General features: G+C 51.1%; 6 protein-coding genes across 6 annotated transcripts; 1 reads left to right on the top strand and 5 right to left on the bottom strand.

Moving 5' to 3' along the window:
- Positions 1-15: 15 nt before the first annotated feature.
- EPUS_03899 (Eukaryotic translation initiation factor 3 subunit A) lies at positions 16-3,278 on the bottom strand (the record flags this gene model as incomplete). Its single annotated transcript, XM_007801654.1, has 3 exons — positions 16-2,898; positions 2,954-3,178; positions 3,237-3,278. The coding sequence occupies 3 exons, from the start codon at positions 3,276-3,278 to the stop codon at positions 16-18; spliced, it is 3,150 nt and encodes a 1,049-aa protein (XP_007799845.1).
- A 1,382-nt stretch (positions 3,279-4,660) lies between these two features.
- EPUS_03898 (uncharacterized protein) lies at positions 4,661-5,738 on the bottom strand (the record flags this gene model as incomplete). Its single annotated transcript, XM_007801653.1, has 2 exons — positions 4,661-5,194; positions 5,619-5,738. The coding sequence occupies 2 exons, from the start codon at positions 5,736-5,738 to the stop codon at positions 4,661-4,663; spliced, it is 654 nt and encodes a 217-aa protein (XP_007799844.1).
- Positions 5,739-6,216: 478 nt separating this feature from the next.
- On the bottom strand, positions 6,217-9,643 carry EPUS_03897 (uncharacterized protein; the record flags this gene model as incomplete). Its single annotated transcript, XM_007801652.1, has 6 exons — positions 6,217-7,692; positions 7,742-8,337; positions 8,392-8,558; positions 8,613-8,675; positions 8,731-9,403; positions 9,454-9,643. The coding sequence occupies 6 exons, from the start codon at positions 9,641-9,643 to the stop codon at positions 6,217-6,219; spliced, it is 3,165 nt and encodes a 1,054-aa protein (XP_007799843.1).
- A 1,429-nt stretch (positions 9,644-11,072) lies between these two features.
- Positions 11,073-12,231, bottom strand: EPUS_03896 (Casein kinase II subunit alpha; the record flags this gene model as incomplete). Its single annotated transcript, XM_007801651.1, has 4 exons — positions 11,073-11,165; positions 11,219-11,638; positions 11,684-12,057; positions 12,117-12,231. 4 exons carry the CDS (start codon positions 12,229-12,231, stop codon positions 11,073-11,075), a joined length of 1,002 nt encoding a protein of 333 aa, XP_007799842.1.
- A 424-nt stretch (positions 12,232-12,655) lies between these two features.
- EPUS_03895 (uncharacterized protein) lies at positions 12,656-13,606 on the top strand (the record flags this gene model as incomplete). The annotated part of the gene is made up of 1 exon (XM_007801650.1): positions 12,656-13,606. The coding sequence occupies one exon, from the start codon at positions 12,656-12,658 to the stop codon at positions 13,604-13,606; it is 951 nt and encodes a 316-aa protein (XP_007799841.1).
- Positions 13,607-13,787: 181 nt separating this feature from the next.
- Positions 13,788-16,018, bottom strand: EPUS_03894 (uncharacterized protein; the record flags this gene model as incomplete). The annotated part of the gene is made up of 2 exons (XM_007801649.1): positions 13,788-15,083; positions 15,158-16,018. 2 exons carry the CDS (start codon positions 16,016-16,018, stop codon positions 13,788-13,790), a joined length of 2,157 nt encoding a protein of 718 aa, XP_007799840.1.
- Between the last annotated feature and the right edge of the window lie 1,467 nt (positions 16,019-17,485).

Genomic DNA, 17,485 nt, shown 5'->3' with positions numbered 1-17,485 from the left:
CAGGAAACAGTCCATCTAATCCTTCTTCCGGAGATGTGGTGGTACCCACCTGCCACCTTTGGGGCCATCACTGCTGCTGGCAGTATTGTTACCAACGTTATTGGTAGGCGGTGTTGCCGGCTTGGGAGTTGTGTCACGAGGTGGAGGGTGAACATCATGGCCATCCTGAGCACCTCTTGATGAGCTTCTTCCGCCGTCTCGGAGCGCCGGAGGGACGTAGCCGCCAGGTCGCCTTGGTGGAGCTTCTTCTGCAGCTGGGCTTGGTGAAGTGCCATGTCCAGCTTCTTTTGCCGCCAACCTTTCGCGCCATGTCCCCCCTCCTTGGCCAGCCAGCTGTAAACGAGCGGGACGCTCGTTCGAATCTGTGCGTTCTGACATTGCTGCTGCACCACGAGTCGGTATGGAACCACGCGTAAATGGTGGCGGGGCTGGTGCAGCGGCAGCTTCAGCCTTGCGAGCAAGTCGTCGAGCTTCAGCTTCAGCCTCTCTTTGCTGTTGTTTTCGTGCGATTTCATCATTTTTCGCACGCTCTGCTTCCTTGGCAGCTTTTTGCTCGGCCATAACACGTTTTCGCTCCTCTTCCTTAGCTGCCTTTTCCTCCGCTTCTCTTGCTACTCGCTCCTCTTCCTCGCGTTTACGACGCTCGGTTTCTTGCCGTTCCATTCGCTCACGATGCTTCTTTTCGCGGACCTCCTGGATGCGCTGCCGTTTCTTATTCTCGAATTCTCGTTCAGCCACTTTACGACGACGTTCAAACTCCTCATGGCGTCTTTCGTTGAGCTCGCTCTTGAAACGATCATAGGGACCAACAAGCCTTTCGAGTCGGTGCTTCAAAGCCAAGCCTTCTTTGTGCTTGATCTGTGCTTCCTTTAAAGTTTCTGCTTTGGTCCGCTCGTACACCTCAAGATCATGCTGCCGTTGACGTTCATAGTCCTCAGGGAGATGTTTGATTTCCTCGCGACGGAAAGCTCGCTCGAGATGGTCAACTCGTTTGGCTGTGATACGTACTCGCTCATCTCTCTCTCTGTTGTCCTTTTCAAGCTGAGCAAGCTTCATCGCTCTGATTGTGCTGCTGTCAAGCTCGTCGATGTTCATATCGTCCAGACTAAAGCCTTTGCCACTCGCTTTCAGTTCATCTAACTGTTTCTCAATTTCCTTTCGCTTGATCTGATCCTGCTGGTCCTTGAGTCGTTTGCGTTCGCGCTCGCGGTGCTCATCGATGAGTCTTTGTCTCTCTGCCTCGGCTGCTTGTTGTACACGCCTTCGCTTCCGAGTCTCTTCCTCTCGCTGTCGCTTGATCAACGCGTCTGAAGCTAGTTCCTTCTTCTTCTCGATAATGGCGCGACGAGACAATGTTTCTTCGTGCTCCTTCTCAGCTCCAGCTGCGGCGCGTGCCAGGACAGCCTGTTGTGCAGCAAGTCTGGAAGCATTGTATTCGGGATCCACATACATGCAAGTAATGTGCAATGTCTTTGCCAAGCGAGTAAGCTGCGACCTTGCAATCTCGGCTGGGGTGTTTTGAAGACGCTGGACCGAGCCAACTTCGCCCTCAGCCGAACCGGCCGCACTACCAGCATGAAGCGCTTTAGCAGAAGAAAAGACATCAGCGTCGAAGGTGAGGATGCCAGAAACGTGATCCAGTCGAATGGCTAAATCGCCCTTCTTGCAGCCGTTCATGATGAATTTCTCGATCATGGCAGGAGAGACCTGGAATGGTTCAGGGAACTGTGCTAGATTGTACACAAAGCCCAACTCAACAGACTCGTACACTTGAGAGAGCTGTTGAAAAAGACGAGTCAAGATGACCTGCTGAAGCGGGAGAACGTATTTCTCCATGTCTGGGTCTGAACCAATCTGGGACAAGATGGGCGAGATCTTCTTGCAGATGGAGAGCGGATGGAAGTCCACTTCCAAGATGTTGTACAGATCTCGAATTTCTGGTCTAGCGCGCGAAAGAAGCCCTTTGCTCAGAGCGTCCTTTAGTAAGACAGCTCTAGTAGGTGGTGAAGGCATCGAGAGAAGATTGGTCAATTTGGTGTTCTTGTTCTTCCGAGCCTCATCTACGTCCATAAGCGCACCTCTCGATCGGGATGTGCTGATGACTGGGATAGACAGGGCCGACAAAAGAACAAAGGATGCAGCTTTGGTCATCTCGCTCTCGCTTGTAGCTGGATTGTCCTTCTTGGAGCTCTGTCCAGCTGCAACAGCAGCAGCAGACTGTCTGAGGAGGTTGTAGTATCGGCTCCATGCTGCAGCGTGGAAGAGGAAATTGTCACTGACAAGGAAAATCCTGGTTAACTTCTCGTAGTAATTAGCCATGGTAACGTTCTTCGCTGGCCGCTTGCTTGCGTTAAGCAATAAATGGATATCATCCACACTCCGGAATGCTTCTTGCCAGAGCTCCAACTCGACAGCAACATTGAGCTGTTGGAATCTCGTGTCAAGATGCCTTTGTAGGGTGTCTGGGTCGTTGAGATTGATAGCATGCATCTGCTGGGAGTACTTCGCCGCGTTGGTGACATGGTTCCGTAATAGCTCGCAAAGCCGTCGGAATTCTGTCTTTCGAGCATATTTCAGACAGAATTGGAAAGCCTGAAGGGCTGTGCTCTGGTACATAATCTCCAGACGGGCATTGTTCTTGAGAATCTCCAGGACCGTCCGGTATGTCTCCCACAAAAACTTAAGCCATGGCGTTACGATAGCTCTGTCTGTTCGATCTTTTGACTGTTCACCAGAGACTGTAGCAAGAAGAATCGTCTCTGGGGTTTCTATGGCGTCCAGGTCCTCGACATTGGCTGTGGTTGTCGAGGTTTCAAGGGACGACTGAACTTCATCCGCCTTCGCTTGTGCTTCGGTGACTTTCTGCTCTGCAAGGTCGATGAACTTCTTCAGCACCATCTAGGGACAGAAAGTCAGCAGTATTCAATGCACTGGATGAAAGGTACATGCTCACCTCGATTGTCCCAACGTTTGAGTTTTGAGCAATGTTCTTGTATTGATACAAGCCATCCTTTGCTGATTTGCCTTTTCGCAAGTCGACGCATAGCTCGACAAACAAGAGCATCACAGGCTCAAGCGACGCGATGGGGCTGTTTCGGGTTCGCTTGGAGGTGACATGTTCGTGGAGAACAGTCAGAGCAGCCTGAGTCTGACCGACTGCAATGAGCTCTTGCGCTCGCTGTATGACTGTCAGTAATTTGATGCTCATAAAGTGTTGATTCTGGGGGAAAGCTGACCTTGAGCACATTCTCAGGCTTGATATGTGGTGGAGGAGGCATGCTGGGCAACTGCAGAGAATGGTACTCGAAGATGAGATTTAAGGCCTCGAGGCGGTGATACTATCCCTCAAGACTGACAGTCTTTCCTAGAGATAGAGAGTTTTCTCCGTGATGGATAGAATCGGAAGTTGTTGGTACATAAGCAATTACGCCAGATTTGTGACGGTGAAATTTGAGTGTGGATACGTAGCAAGGAGACAGCGCTAAGCCCTTAGCGTAAACTCTGCCTCACCGTCGCAGTTGGAAATGGAAATGAGAGCGCTCTGCCACAGCACCAAGCGAGTCGTCGATAGTTGTATCTCATTCATCCTGGCACGTCTGTCGAGCACCCGAACCATCGCTTGGTATTAACGACTTACGTATACCCTACGAACGCGTTGCTTATTGAGACGTCGAGGTTCTCCCCTCTCCCGGCCATCGAGTCCGCGAATCGCAATTTCAAATTGTTCGCACGATGCCCACATCGTACGAGATCCGTGCAGGCGGTGATGGGAAGAACAAAAAGCAAAGCATGGCCGACTTGAAGCTCAGACGGTTGAATGAGCTCAATCTACGTCTCAGAGAAGATCTTGATCGGCCGCGCGTGACAGTAGCGCAGGCTTCAAAGGAGTCAGTGCCCCAACCTGCATCATGCTGGTCGCGAATGCAGAACGCAGGCTGCCTATCATCCTGAGCACATATCTAACATTGACCAATAGCCTGATACATTATTGCAATTCCACTCGAGACTATATGGTGCCATCTGTATGGGGAACAGTATGCTCATGCCCCTACCTCACACAGCCACAATACCTCGCTAACACAACTATCACCAGGTCGACAAAAGAGAAGACCCATATGCTCCGCAGCAATCAAAAGGATGCTGCACAGTCATGTGAAAAGGGCGCATCATGTTTGATTCTGCATTCAGCTCGGCGTTCCAAGATGTGGCTTTAACTGCACTTAATCGACCTGGACCCCTACCATCAAACCACCTACGACGAATCCTTATCAATGACACTTTCCTCCCGAGACTATATGACTTGCTGGTGGCTCGGCACGGCAAGAGCGGCACGAATTTGATAGCTAGATCTTTTCTTCCCAATCTTGGAGGCCCAGGAGAGCCGTACTTAGACGGGGGTCAAGGGGGGGGGAGCTTTTTTGTGTGTGTTCTTTATTTGGACGGTTCTTACGCGCTTTGAAGGAGAAGCTTGGGGACCTTTCTACTTGCACCAGACAAGGAAGGCGAATCGATCTTCTACTCGCGGTGGGCTGTTGTACTAAGCCGCGCAGAAGAAGATAGTTGCGAGTCCAGCGGTGCAGAACTTGCATCCAGTTATTATTCATGAAGGCGTTCAGGTCTTTCAAATCGGATTGGTGATGGAGAGCACCAATGGTCCGCCTTACAAACAATCTGCACATTTCTCCCCCTCACCGGCACCTTTGTCGTTACCAGTACTATCTCCCTTCTCGTATTTGGCATCATCTCCTAGCTTAGTACTGGTACCTGTTCCATTCCTATCCCCACCACCCTCTCCGCCCCTTTCACCCTTCTTCTCCGTCTCAACACTCTCGCGATTCCCCACCTTCCTATCCTCCCCCACCGCCTCCCCCTCACCCTTCGCCTTCTCTGCTCCAACCCTGCTATAATCCCGATCCACATGTCCCAACCCCCTCCCCGGCTCCACCAAATCCCTAACCCTCCTCTTCAACTCCTTAGTCTCGGGAAACCCTCCATCGATCTTCCGATCCCAGAGAACGTGTTCTTGAACCGCCACGGCTGCCCCTCCCTTCTCTAAACCCAGTTCTTCCGTCCCGGGTAGCTGTGGTGGTTGTTGTGCTAAGAAAAGGTTGACGACGAAAGTACCCGACGTAGAGGGGATCAAGGCGACTTCGCCGAGGGAGAGGGAGAATGTGGAGAGGAGTTCTTGTGCATACTAAATGAGATTAATCAGAGGGGAGGGGTGAGAGGGAGGACGATGAAGTATAGGGGAAACGAATGTCAGGATGCCAACGGAAAAGGGGGATGGGACTATTGGTATCTGTACGAAGCATTTCGTGATCCAGGGAAGGAGATAGAAGAGAGAGATAGTCAGACTTGGTCTGGGAGATCTGGGGTATATATGGCATTTCTTCAAACGACTGATGTAGGATGATAGTAAAAGACAAGTACGGAGGCTAAGCAGATCTGCAGCCAGTGTTGGTAGGGAAGATATAGCGATCGGTTGAAATGTGTAGTGTAGCAATGTCAAAACCAGCTGTGACAGAGACCCATCGCAATCACTGATTGACAGAGAATTGATTGCTAGAGAGAGGAGACATAGAGGGTATGACTATAGTGATTAACGAATTATTACTTACATATGCGGCTCTGAGATTCCACTTGCATTGCACACAGAACTTGATAGCGACCCTTGGTAGAGGTACAAGGGTTGTGCCATGAAGTTGTGTGGGCTCGGACTTGCTGCTGTGAGTTGCCATCTTCAGAATAGAATCCAGAAAGGACGAGGCTGATGTTGGCTACAGTTGCAGGCAATGTATGCACAATGGAATCGACACTTGTATGAGCAGAACTGCAAGCAGGACAGTGATAAGGGAGAATAGCAAATGGTGTAAGTACACTTTGCCTCTTCTTCTTATCGTACGGTGTGGCGAGTTCCTTTACAACGTTACTACCTACAACGGAAGCTCTTTCATGGTCCCATCAAACGTCGTCCGTGCTCGAACAAGCAGTATGAATCCCTCACTGTGTCCTCTTGACAAACATCATCTTCGCTCGAACAAGCCGCCTCCCTCGCTATGTCCAATCTGACAATATGAACCATACAGCCAGCGGTTGCTGGCCTGGTACACAGCTCCCAAACTCCACGCCTAGCTCATCGCGACCGAGCTCGAAACAGTGACCACCCATGTTAAGCAAGCCATCCATATGATACCTTTTTCGATACGCCGTCACAAGTCATTGACACTCATCCTCTTCCGTCTTTTTTCTCCAGAACCGAAATCGACTGATCCTCCTCCTCATGCTTCTGTCGCCATCTTCTTCCCACGTACTGACTGTCTCTTGTGCCGGCTCTTTCACCGTAGCGGTCGAAGTCTTGGCCGGGCTCTTCGTTCTACCACGACCACTACTCACGACAGGTGGCACACGTCCCATCGTGTTTGGTGGCATAACCTCTGGTAAGATACTCGGACTGCTCTGCGCCCGGTCGTGATCCTGGTCTCTTCTCGTCGGTAGATTCCAAGATTTACTGCCACGTTCCTCGACTTGTTCATCGCCACTATCTATGCAGAGGAAACTCGTCGCTTCTGTGGAAGGTGAAAGCGTTGTAGATGGGTTGGTCGAATATGTGTGGCCTCCACTAGTGGCCATGCTATTGCTGTCTGTGGTTGATGGAACAGACATATGGCCTGAGGTGCGTACTTGATGGGTAGCCTGTGGAATAGACCGGTTGTGGACCGCGCAACATCTGGAATCGGACACAATCTCGTCCTGGGTTGCAAACTGAGGGGGTTCTGTGCTTTCTTTCTGCAGTGACGCCTGCCGATTTGGTAGGTTTGGTGCCGAGTCCTCGAGTACCAAAGGCACGCTGGCACCCGTGAAAGTACTTTCCCTTAACTCGCTTTCCTTTTTCCCCTCGTCATCTCCGTGCTCGCTCGATGCCGTGGTCGTTGTCGCACTTCCATCGTGAGGTCCGGAGATCCCATTCATTTGCAGACTGCGCGGTACAGTGTTACTCGATCTCCTTGGCTGCATTTCTGGTCTCCGTAGCTGGAGGTGGGGTTTTGCATTGGGGAACACACCTGATGATGCTCGAGTGCCCTCTTGAGGTACAGAAGTAGCGCTTGAGGTAGCCAGTGTTCCGTTCTCCACGAACGGCGATTTCCAGGAAGGTGCCTCGGAATGATTTCTTGATGAATCCTCCGTTGTCATGACGTGCGGCATGGTAGCGATCGATGAGTCTTGGGAGTCCTTGACTTGCTGCTGGAGAGGGGATGGTGGGTTGGAAGTATGTCGAAGTGGCGAAGCAGGAAAATAACCCGTGTTTGGTTTCTGGAGTTTGTCCATCTTTCTCGGGGCTGGACTCTGAGATCGCGGCGATATAGCACCATCACTGGAGCCTCCTTCGTTCGTCAAATATTGCCTTCTCTTCTCTTGCTCTATCAGGGTGATCCAAACACTTTTGTTGTTGTTTATCTCGGCGGCAGCAAAACCCATTGCAGGTATGACGTCGCTCACGTTCGCAAACAACGGGTGGGCAAAGATGCTCATGAAGCCGATTTGGCCATTCGCCAATTTCATCATGTTGCCGATCTCAGGCGGACCGCCAAAGAGAGTAGTCTCCATCCCAACTTGATTTTCCATCTCGCCTTGCGATGCAAACTCTTGCTGCAAAAGATGCGTCCATCTTTCTGCGACCTTCCATGGTCTCGCCTGAAACAATTAGTATAGCAAGGTACAAAGGATCGAGAACACCACGTACGACGTTGCTGATATCCGCGCACTTGATCAGAAGCCCGCAGATTAGGATACGCGAGGTCTCAATATCTTTGGGAGCCCACCCATCCGTTGTCTTGCTCTCGTGGATTTTCTCTTGCAGGTTACCGAGCCGCTGCATATAGTCTGGATGCACGCCCATGTCTGTTGCAAGAATGGAGCTGATGAGTAACTTGCGAAGAGACCTATCAGCGAACGCTGTAGGCCAATGTCGGCGGAGAATCTGTGAGTATGCTGCGCAGTGAAAAGCCTCCAAGACAGACTGATCATTGTACAACTGCGCAAGAGGTGCATTCAGCTTGACTAGAAACATATTATTGACGCCGGGATGTCCAACATCGTGGCCAATAGCGGAAATGAGCAGCGTTAGCGCTTCGAATGGTGCCAACAGCTGACACACAGGAGATTTGTCTTGCGAAAGAGGTGGAGGGGTCGATCCGACAGGATATGGTGTTATGGTCCCTATCTGCACGAGGAAATGGAATAAAGATTGCAGGACGTCAACTGCATGCCTGAAGTTGTGGTAGAGGACAAATGAGTTGTAGGCAACCCGGCTGGCTTGCATGAATCGCAGAATTTCGTCTGTAAGATGTCGGTTAGCCGGGAATTTGAGTACCATCCAGCGCTCCAGCTTACCTTCAGTCATGCGCCAATGTTCTAACTCGGGCATTTTGAGTGCGTGGTCGAGCATATAATAACCCGCATAGACTAACTCATCCTCTGAGAAGTCGTGCGCACAGAAGCTCCATTTTCCAATCTCTGTTATAATGTCTTGTTTGCGGTCATGGTCTACTCGAAGATCGCTGGAGCAGCGTCAGGATTCTCTCCGTCTCTGAGTAGGGATTTTGAGATCTTACCGATGCTGATAATCCTCGATTATAGTCTCTGGTTCGCAGATTCCTTTCAGCAGTTTCTTAACCCTAAAAACCTTGCTATCAGTTTCTGGTCACAATCCATTATAGGGCGTCCACGTACATTGCTTCCCTCAGGTATGCGTATGGTTTCTCTTCCTCGATACCAACCCACGATTGCTTCCTTCTCCGAGCCGCAGCCATAAATTGCGAAGCAGAAGCAAGAAAAGCAGACTGCTCTTTCTTTGCAGTTTTATATATCCGGTAAGCATGAACAGTCAAGCCCATTATCTTCTCGTTGTTCAAAGGACTCGGAACGACATCAAGCGCACCAGCGTCTAGGCAGTGTAACATCATTGGAGTATCTACCGGTGAAGGTTTATCCTCGATGTGTAACAGTACCCGAGGGTCTTTGCCAGAATATGAATGTCTCGTCGGAGTGGCAGCTGTAGCGTTTGCATCCTTCCGTCTCGTTCGAACCAAAGCGACTGGAATGACAAGCTTGACACCCTCGTCCACCTGGAGGTCTGACGTTATCCTAGACAATAATTGCAAGCCATATGACTCGTCGGCCTCTGAGGAGAACGTCAATTGCCTCTGAAGCGCAGCTCGGGCGGAGGTGGGAGAATCTGGGCTAAGATTATGTGACTTTTGACCTACAAGCCTCAGAAGATGATCATGCTTCAAATCCGAATCGACATCGAAAAGAGCAAGTATTGGGGTGCAATCAACTTTGACGGAGTCCTGTAACTTCGCCAATTTGGCCGAAAACGACCGTCCAGAATTGCAAACAAACACTAAAATTGCAGGTCAGAACTCGTACCTCGCCCAAGAGTCGAGTTATTACCTTGGTTGAAGACGCCCAGCACCGCGTTGACATTTGCCTGGAGTTCTGGCGGTAATTCGGCCAACTCAAGCGCTAAAGCCTCTTTTGCCCTATTGTTCGTGGTAGGCGAGGACACCACGTCTCGAGTCAACCACTTTTCTGCCGGAAAGCGATCATCGATGTAGATCACACGGCATGATGCGGGATCCATTGTTCGGTGCGGTTGGCCACTTCGAGCAACGTGGATTCTCGTCAATGCCTGATTGCACGAGGCAATTGACGTTGTAGGACCTAGTGGAGGTGGTCAAGTGCTCGAGTGACGTCCGAACATCCCAACTGTTTCGACGTCTGCATAGACCAAATCGCTCTGTGTTATCGAGGGAGGACCTGCAGGGGCCCGGTTGCCTGAACTTCCAATCTCGTATCGCCTCGCGACTCCTTCTCTTCCTGAAAATTCAAACTCTCTGATCGTAGCTGCGTCGCAAGAGCTGCGATACAGCGATAGTACATCGATCGAGCTGAAGGAGGTGTGAGTCAGAACGACCAAGAGGTGATCTCGACACCGAAGCAGACCATGCGATTGTCCGCCGTGCGGCGTCTGTACAGTCGCGTTGTGGGGTACATAGATTGGAAGGCAGCAGAAGCGCGATAATGAGCTCGTGGTCCTGTGACAGGGCGGGATTGTGGAGAAAGCGAGGGGGGAGGATATGGTTCCGAAAGGCAAGATGGGCCACTAAACTTTGGATCTTGCCTCGGGGTACGGAGCAACTTATCTAGGGTGCCTTAACTAAGTAACTAGGCTTGAACAAAGTCGTTCCAGAAGGTCTTCCCACCTCTTCTCCCCACAGTCCCTAGCCGACCTGTCTAATGAAAACCAGGCCTAAGTTCCATGTTCTAGGTAGTAAGTTCCCAGGCCAAGCACTACGGTTCCAGCTAGCCACAATGGAGCACTAGTCAGATATGATGCGGCTTTTAATTCACCTCAGCCACGACATTGTGTTTGAGCTTGTTCAGTCAAATATGCATGTGCATGTGCCAGAGTGCAGATATTGGTCATTGCCTTATGGGGGTTGCACAACCGCGGGGTGGATCCTCTCAAGACCTTCTGAGTACTAGACGAGCGGGAGAGCAAACCAATCAACAGCTGCATGGTCCCTGTCAACCTTGAAAGTCTTAGTTATGAGTCGTCATGACCGGCACGTTCGCGGCCCTGGCTTCCCAGAACACGGCATAGCGAATAACAACCCAACCACTGTGTCAGAATGCTTCAGGTTTTCATTCTCAAAAAAAAAACACCGATTGAAAGATGGGCATGAATGCTGGCGCGCAACCTGTTTAATAGGTGGCGAAACTCCTTCCTTTAGAGCCAACCGGGTCAGCTCCTACTCTTTGAGGTAATATTTCATATGGCTTGTTTCATGAACATCACGGACTCCAGCTATGTCCACACCGAAGCCGACAATAGGTATTATGCTTGCCTCCTCATTGAACCGTGTGCCCAACCTTGACCTTCTAGCCCCTTTCTCTTCCTCGTAGCGAGTATCGTTCAAAGGTCGGACGCGTCGCATTTGGTGTCAATGGCTCATTGCGGCCTTTCTGAGCTAGGCCAATTTTCATGTATTCCCTCATTGTTTTCTTCATCACGAAGCATGGTTCTGCGCTGGTTGTGCGGATGCCATTCGAACTGGGCCAAAATATGGATGCGCCATTGCTTCTTGTGCCGTCAGTCGTTCCTATGCGTTCTGTTAGTCGGTCTCGCACTTCTTGTAGCCAAGATTGGTCTTACTTGGTGGTCGTATCTTAGCAGCTTGTCGAGAAAGTCTATCGCGTCGTTTGACACAAATCTTTGGTTCTCAGAATTCACAAAACTATGCCAGCTCTTCCGCGGGAATCGTCCCAAGATGTCATCATACTGAGCATCGAGCTCAATATCGTATCTATCAAGGTACTCGAACAAGTCGTCAGTGCCAAGTACTTTGGCTATTTTCACCAGTTGATCTGAATTGCTGTTTCCATGGAAGAATGGCTCTTTTCGGAAGATCATTGAGGCAAACATGGCTCCTAATGACCACATGTCGAGTGAGTAGTCGTACTCTTGAAAGTCGACCAATAATTCCGGCCCCTTGAAATATCTTGATGCCACTCGGACGTTGTACTCTGTGCCCTGATGATAGAACTCCGCAAGCCCCCAATCGATTAATCTCAGCTATGATCCATTAGCTTATAAAAGACTCCAGGCCAACTGGTATACCTTCCGCTTTTCATGATCTATCATGACATTATGCGGCTTTACGTCTCGGTGCATTATCCCCTTGCTATGGCAGAAATCCAGGGCTTTCAGAAGCTCAAAGATATAAAATCGAACATCATAATCCACGAATCGAGGGTATAATGTGCGGAAATCGGTATTGTTGACGTTCTCGAAGACTAGACTCGGCGTCTTGCTTTGGCTGTCACGAACAACATCGAGCAGCGCAACAATGTTTGGCCCGCCCGATAGGTTCTGTAGAATTTTGATCTCTCGTTTTATCTTCTTCTTCTTGACGGGCTTCAGGACTTTGATGACACACTTCTGGTAGTTGACGACGTTGATGCCTTCGAATACTTCTGAATATTTGCCTCGCCCTGTCACTATCAGCTTCACACACCCTTCTTCCAGATCCAAATGGTGGAATATCAAGTACCTATTTTCCGCACAACCTCATAATTCTCCAGTATCCCCCATGAGATATTCACAGAGTCGTAGTCCCAGTACGCCCGAGGCATCTGCTGGTTAACATCTGCATAGACACGAGCCATGCTGCGCCCAGTCAGGCCAGTCGAAGCTGGCTGGGAACGAGAGTACTACAACCAGTTGTCCTCCCACGTCTTCGTAACAGGCGCTGGTGTCCGATGTCGCGTAAGAGGATTCTGCACAAGATACACCACTGATGCTACTTTATATAGTGTGTAGAAGCAGTAATAGTCGTATCTCTTCACGTCAGGTAGAACGAGTCCGTGACAAACACAGGCGGGATGCCAGATATGGCGCTAGCAAGGCTGCGGAGCTACACACAACAGCACATGACGATGATCGCGGAAGACGTAAACTTTAAGTAAATGCTCAAACCCCATGCTGCCTCCACGCGCACATTCATCCAGGTGGGTCATTCACTTAACTCGCCGCTCTAAAGCTCTATAACTCGAGCTGGGACCTGTACTGAACCTCACGAGGAGGATAGAAATGTTTTACGACCTGAACCTGCCCTATTCAAATACAGCCAACCCCTCAGAACTCTCTCGCAACCTCTCCTTCTCCGCCGAACTTGGCTACAACTGCATCGCCCTCAGTCGCACTCTCTCCGGCAAAGTCCCAACCGATGTAGCCGCTGATGTAATCTCCCTACCCATTGCCAATGTCAAAGTCCCAGCTCCAGTGACTCTCCTAACGCGTATCACGTTCACTATCTCCGACCCTAGCCAGAATCACCGCCTCTCCTCCCTTCAATCTGCCTACAATATCGTCGCGTTACGTCCAACCAACGAAAAAGCCCTATCCCTATGCTGCCAGTCTCTCGAATGCGACCTCATCTCCCTCGACTTGAGCATCCGCCTGCCCTTCATCCTGAAATTCAAGACCATGGCTGCAGCACTGCAACGTGGAATCCGGTTTGAGATATGCTATGCTGGCGGTGTGATAGGGGCTGGGACAGAGGCACGGAGGAACTTGATCAGCGGAGCAACGGCATTGATAAGGGCAACCAGAGGACGCGGCATAATCATAAGCAGTGAAGCGAAAAGTGCATTGGGTCTTCGAGGACCATGGGATGTGGTGAATTTGGCGGCTGTGTGGGGCCTGAGTCAAGAAAGGGGTAAAGAAGCGGTCTGCGAAGAGGCGCGGAAGGTTGTTCAGCTGGCCAGGTTGAAAAGGGAGAGCTTTCGTGGAGTCGTGGATGTGATTTTTGGGGGAGACAGCCCAAAGCAGGACCAGGCTCAAAAGGAGAAAAGCGCCGTGACGAACGGACTCAAGAGGAAAGCTGTTGATGGTGAGCTTGACGTATCAGCTGGCATGAAGGATGGGGAAAAGCCACTGTCAAAAACCCAGATGAAGAAGCGTGCAAGAAGGGCGAAACAGGAAGCATCAACGACCAAATCATCCGAGCCCATCAACGCCAAGATACCTCACGAGACGTAGCAAAGTAAGAAGAACTGAAGAAACCACCCATCATTCTCGAACTATTATCAATCCGAGGATTATATCTCAAACCTTTCTAAAGAAATATCGTGCTCAGAATATCATGTTTTCCCTGAAAGCCAACCCCCAAGGAATATACAGCGCCAGAGACCCATGTCGTACTACTGCTTAGTACTCATACTCATACATCCGTCGGTCTGGCATCCCTCCCCTCAATCTTTAGGGTCGCTGCCGTCTCCAACTTAATATCGGCCATGTCGATCGCATTTGCTACTCCCGTCAACGCCGTCGCAGCAGCTCCAACCACATCATCTGCGGCATCGCCCGCTGCCGCCACCAGAGCAGACGCAGTCACTTCCGGAATGACTGGTGCGGCGGTGCCGCCAAGTAGGAGACTACCGACCCCAGTGCCAAGGGCGATGCTGCTTGGCAGGATTTGGGTGGCGAAGGTGGAGGAGGGAGACAGGGCGGTGGCAAGGGCGGTGTTGTTGTTTATGGAACCTGCACCACCGGTGCGCGCGGCGCCGAAGGGATTGGGACACATGCAGCGGCAGTTGCAAGGTTTGGGGCCGCCGCTGCCTCCTTGCGTTGAGTTTGAGGCTGTGGAATTGTTTGCGAAATTGTTACCGCCTGCGCCGGAGGAGAAATTGCCTGCGAGATTGTTGTTGCCTCCTGCGCCAATGGTGGAGTTTGCAACAGCACCGGCACCATTGCCTGCGCCGTTACCAGCACCATTGCCGCCAGCTCCTCCAGCATTGTTATTGCCGTCGTTGTTGCCGCCAGCCTCTTCAGCGTTGTTGTTGCCACCAATGCCGCCAGCTTCTCCAGCGTTGTTATTGCCGCCGTTGTCGCCGCCAGACTCTCCAGCGTTATTATTGTTGCCGTTGTCGCCGCCAGCCCCTCCAGCGTTGTTTTCATCGCCGCCGTTGTCGCCATCGCCGCCAGCACCACCGGCATTATTGTTTCCGCCGTTGCCAGCGTTGTTGCCGAGTTCCGCACCACCGTTACCACCACCGGGGGCGGCAGAGCTTTGACCAGCACCTGCTGGGACTGTAGTGCTAGCTCCAGCGCCACCAAGAGCGGCAGAGCTGGCATCAAGCGGGCGGGCAGAGCCAGTGTCCATGGCGCCCATCGAGCTCATGCCACCTGCACCAGCCCCACCAGCACCCTTACCATCAACGCCTACAGAGCTTGCTGCTGGAACTCCCATCCCTGTAGATGATGAAATCTTTGCTCCAGCCCCAGCCCCACCTTCACCTTGCCCGTACTCACCAGCACCTCCCGCACCGGATGAGGTAGCCGGCCCCAAAGCGCTGCTGCCATCTTGCCCGTACGCACCGGCTCCTCCCCTGTCAGATGAAGGTGCTGACCATGCAGAGCTTGTACGGCATCCTCCATACGCACCCTCACCGGCACCGGCATCGCCTTCGTTGGGTGCACCGCAGCCGTCATCAGTAATGGTTGACACCTCGGTAGTCTAAGGATGGCTGTTAGCATTTTAATACAAACCACTTGTGTCTTCAAAGACATTTGAGTAGAAGCATAACATACCGTTTGCGTCTCAGTCTGAGTCTCGGTGACTTGCTCGTTCCTAGTCTCCGTCATGGTGAGCTCTGCCGTCGCAGTCTCAGTCTCGGTGACTTGGACCTGTCTGGTCTCCGTCTCGGTAATCTGAGCCTTCCTCGTCTCAGTCACGGTGACTCGATTTGTTTCAGTTTCATTCCGCGTGACTTGAGCCGTCTTGGTCTCGGTCAGTGTTATCTGAGCGTTTCGGGTCTCCGTTAATGTGAGCCGAGCCTTTGAAGTCTCAGTGACGTTGACTTGATTCTTCTTGGTCTCGGTCAGCGTGACCTGGGCCTTTTTGGTCTCGGTTTGAGTGGTTTGAGCTTTGTCCGTCTCCGTTCGTGTGACTTGAGCTTTAGCGGTTTCGGTGTATGTAACCTCGACCTGATCCCTTTGGGTCTCGGTCTCTGTGACTTGCTCTTTTGAGGTCTCAGTGATTGTAGTTTGGGCCGTTGAAGTGTAGGTCGTTGCATCTCCGCCATTTCCACTATCACCATACCCAGTCTCACCGTACCCATCTCCGCCATATCCATCGACACTAGTGGACGCGCTACCATCATACCCGCTTCCACCGTACCCGTCTCCCCCATCAGAACTTTGGTCGTACTGTCCGCCTGCACCATACCCATCCACAGAATGATCTGGGCTGGCAGAGTATGTTTCGCTTGCAGCATAGGCGGGTTGGTCTCTGCCTCCATCCCTATCTTTGCCCTTCTCGCCACCCAACATGTAGTCGTATTGCCTATCACCGCTCCCGCTGTCCGGATGATTGGGTCTTGCAAAGGCCGGCGAAAGGGTAAGTGACAACAGTAGAAGGAGCAACGGCGAGAACCTTCGAAGCCATGCCATATTTGGCCCTGTAGCGCAGATTGGCTGCGAAGAAGAAGATCAAAGAAAGGAAAGAGAGGACCGGCCTATAGCATATACAATTCAAGAAATTCCTATTATCAAAATGGAAAAAGGGAAAACTGCACTCGCAAGCAAGCACGTTGTCTAGCGGCAGAAACAAGGGAAAGGAAAAGAGCGGATTAGACAAAGAGCATGGTAGGAACAGGAATGCCGGGTGCTTCATAGTATAATATTCAGACGTGGGATCCATGGCTGTTCCGAATCAAGGCTGCGACCTAGCACAAGGAGCACGAGGAAGACTCTGTTGCAAAGTTGGATGGCTCGCCCGACAAGCAACAATGCACCAACTTTGGCGTGAGAACAAAGACCAGGCGCAGAAAAGCGTGGTGACTGTCAAGGTCTCAGTCACGGTTGTTGGCTATGCTGCGGAATAAGTGCGGGCCAGGCAACAGAGGGAGGAACCAAGAAAGTTCCGCCTGTGTTTCGAGATGTCTGATGCAATCGAGGCGAGATTTGTGACAGATCCGGTTTCATGCATATGGAGGCCAAATGAGCAGCGATATTAGGAGTTGCAAGAGATGCATCTCCATATACGAAATGAGTAAGCTCCCCAGATATAAAAGGATTCGTAGCAGCACAAGTCTTGATGCTTTGTGGTTGGTGTTTTCAAGTTTGGGTTGGGGTTGGTATTCTATCTTGGTAACATGGCTTGCCCTCCGCTCGTTGAGGGAGTGCTACGTATGATCCAGTTGGCGAGATTTTCCATAGAACTGGTCTGATAGACGTTTCCTAGTAAGCATCAGGCCGTAGATCAAGGGTTCGCTTACAGAATTGCAATAAGTCCAAGATACTCGAACACCTTCAATCTCGTTGGTCGGGTGCTGGGTGTTTGCTGGTCTAGCCCTCGGCCCGATGGCCATTGACAGAATTGGTGTCGCTCTTGGCACTCTTGTCAATAGGCCTCGGCCACCAAGCTCTCAGCTGCTGGCTAATCCTATCCCATAACCAACAATCTTCTACACCCCGCCTGTCCGTGCTCGCCCGACGAGGAAAAATACGACCGTGATCAACAGCGATTCGGGAAGACTGTGGAACTGCCACCAGATCATTATGCAGATAGCAATGATCTTGTCTGATTTGAAGTCGCTAAGCGTCTGTGTGCGTATTTACCTGCACATGATTTACTCACCACCGCTGATGGAGGTCAGGGCCATGAAGAAGCTCTAAACCTCGTAAACGTCCACAGGAGCAACTCAATATTAGCCAAAGACGCACCAGGAACCTTGGAGGCATCAGCACGCTCAGCAGCATACGACGAGAAGAGCAAGAACAACCCTGATCTTCAACGAGCAAAAGACTTAGCAGAGCTACATTACCGCGTCAAGCTCAAATATCAAGAAGAGGGCCTAGATCCGGAACTTCAACAGGCTAGGGAAGATATAAACAGGGTGTACAGGATTTTGTCTA

The sequence above is a fragment of the Endocarpon pusillum genome (genome assembly GCF_000464535.1).
Source record: "Endocarpon pusillum Z07020 unplaced genomic scaffold scaffold1323, whole genome shotgun sequence".
NCBI classification, from domain to species: domain Eukaryota; kingdom Fungi; phylum Ascomycota; class Eurotiomycetes; order Verrucariales; family Verrucariaceae; genus Endocarpon; species Endocarpon pusillum.
This window is presented reverse-complemented; position numbering and strand designations above follow the sequence as displayed.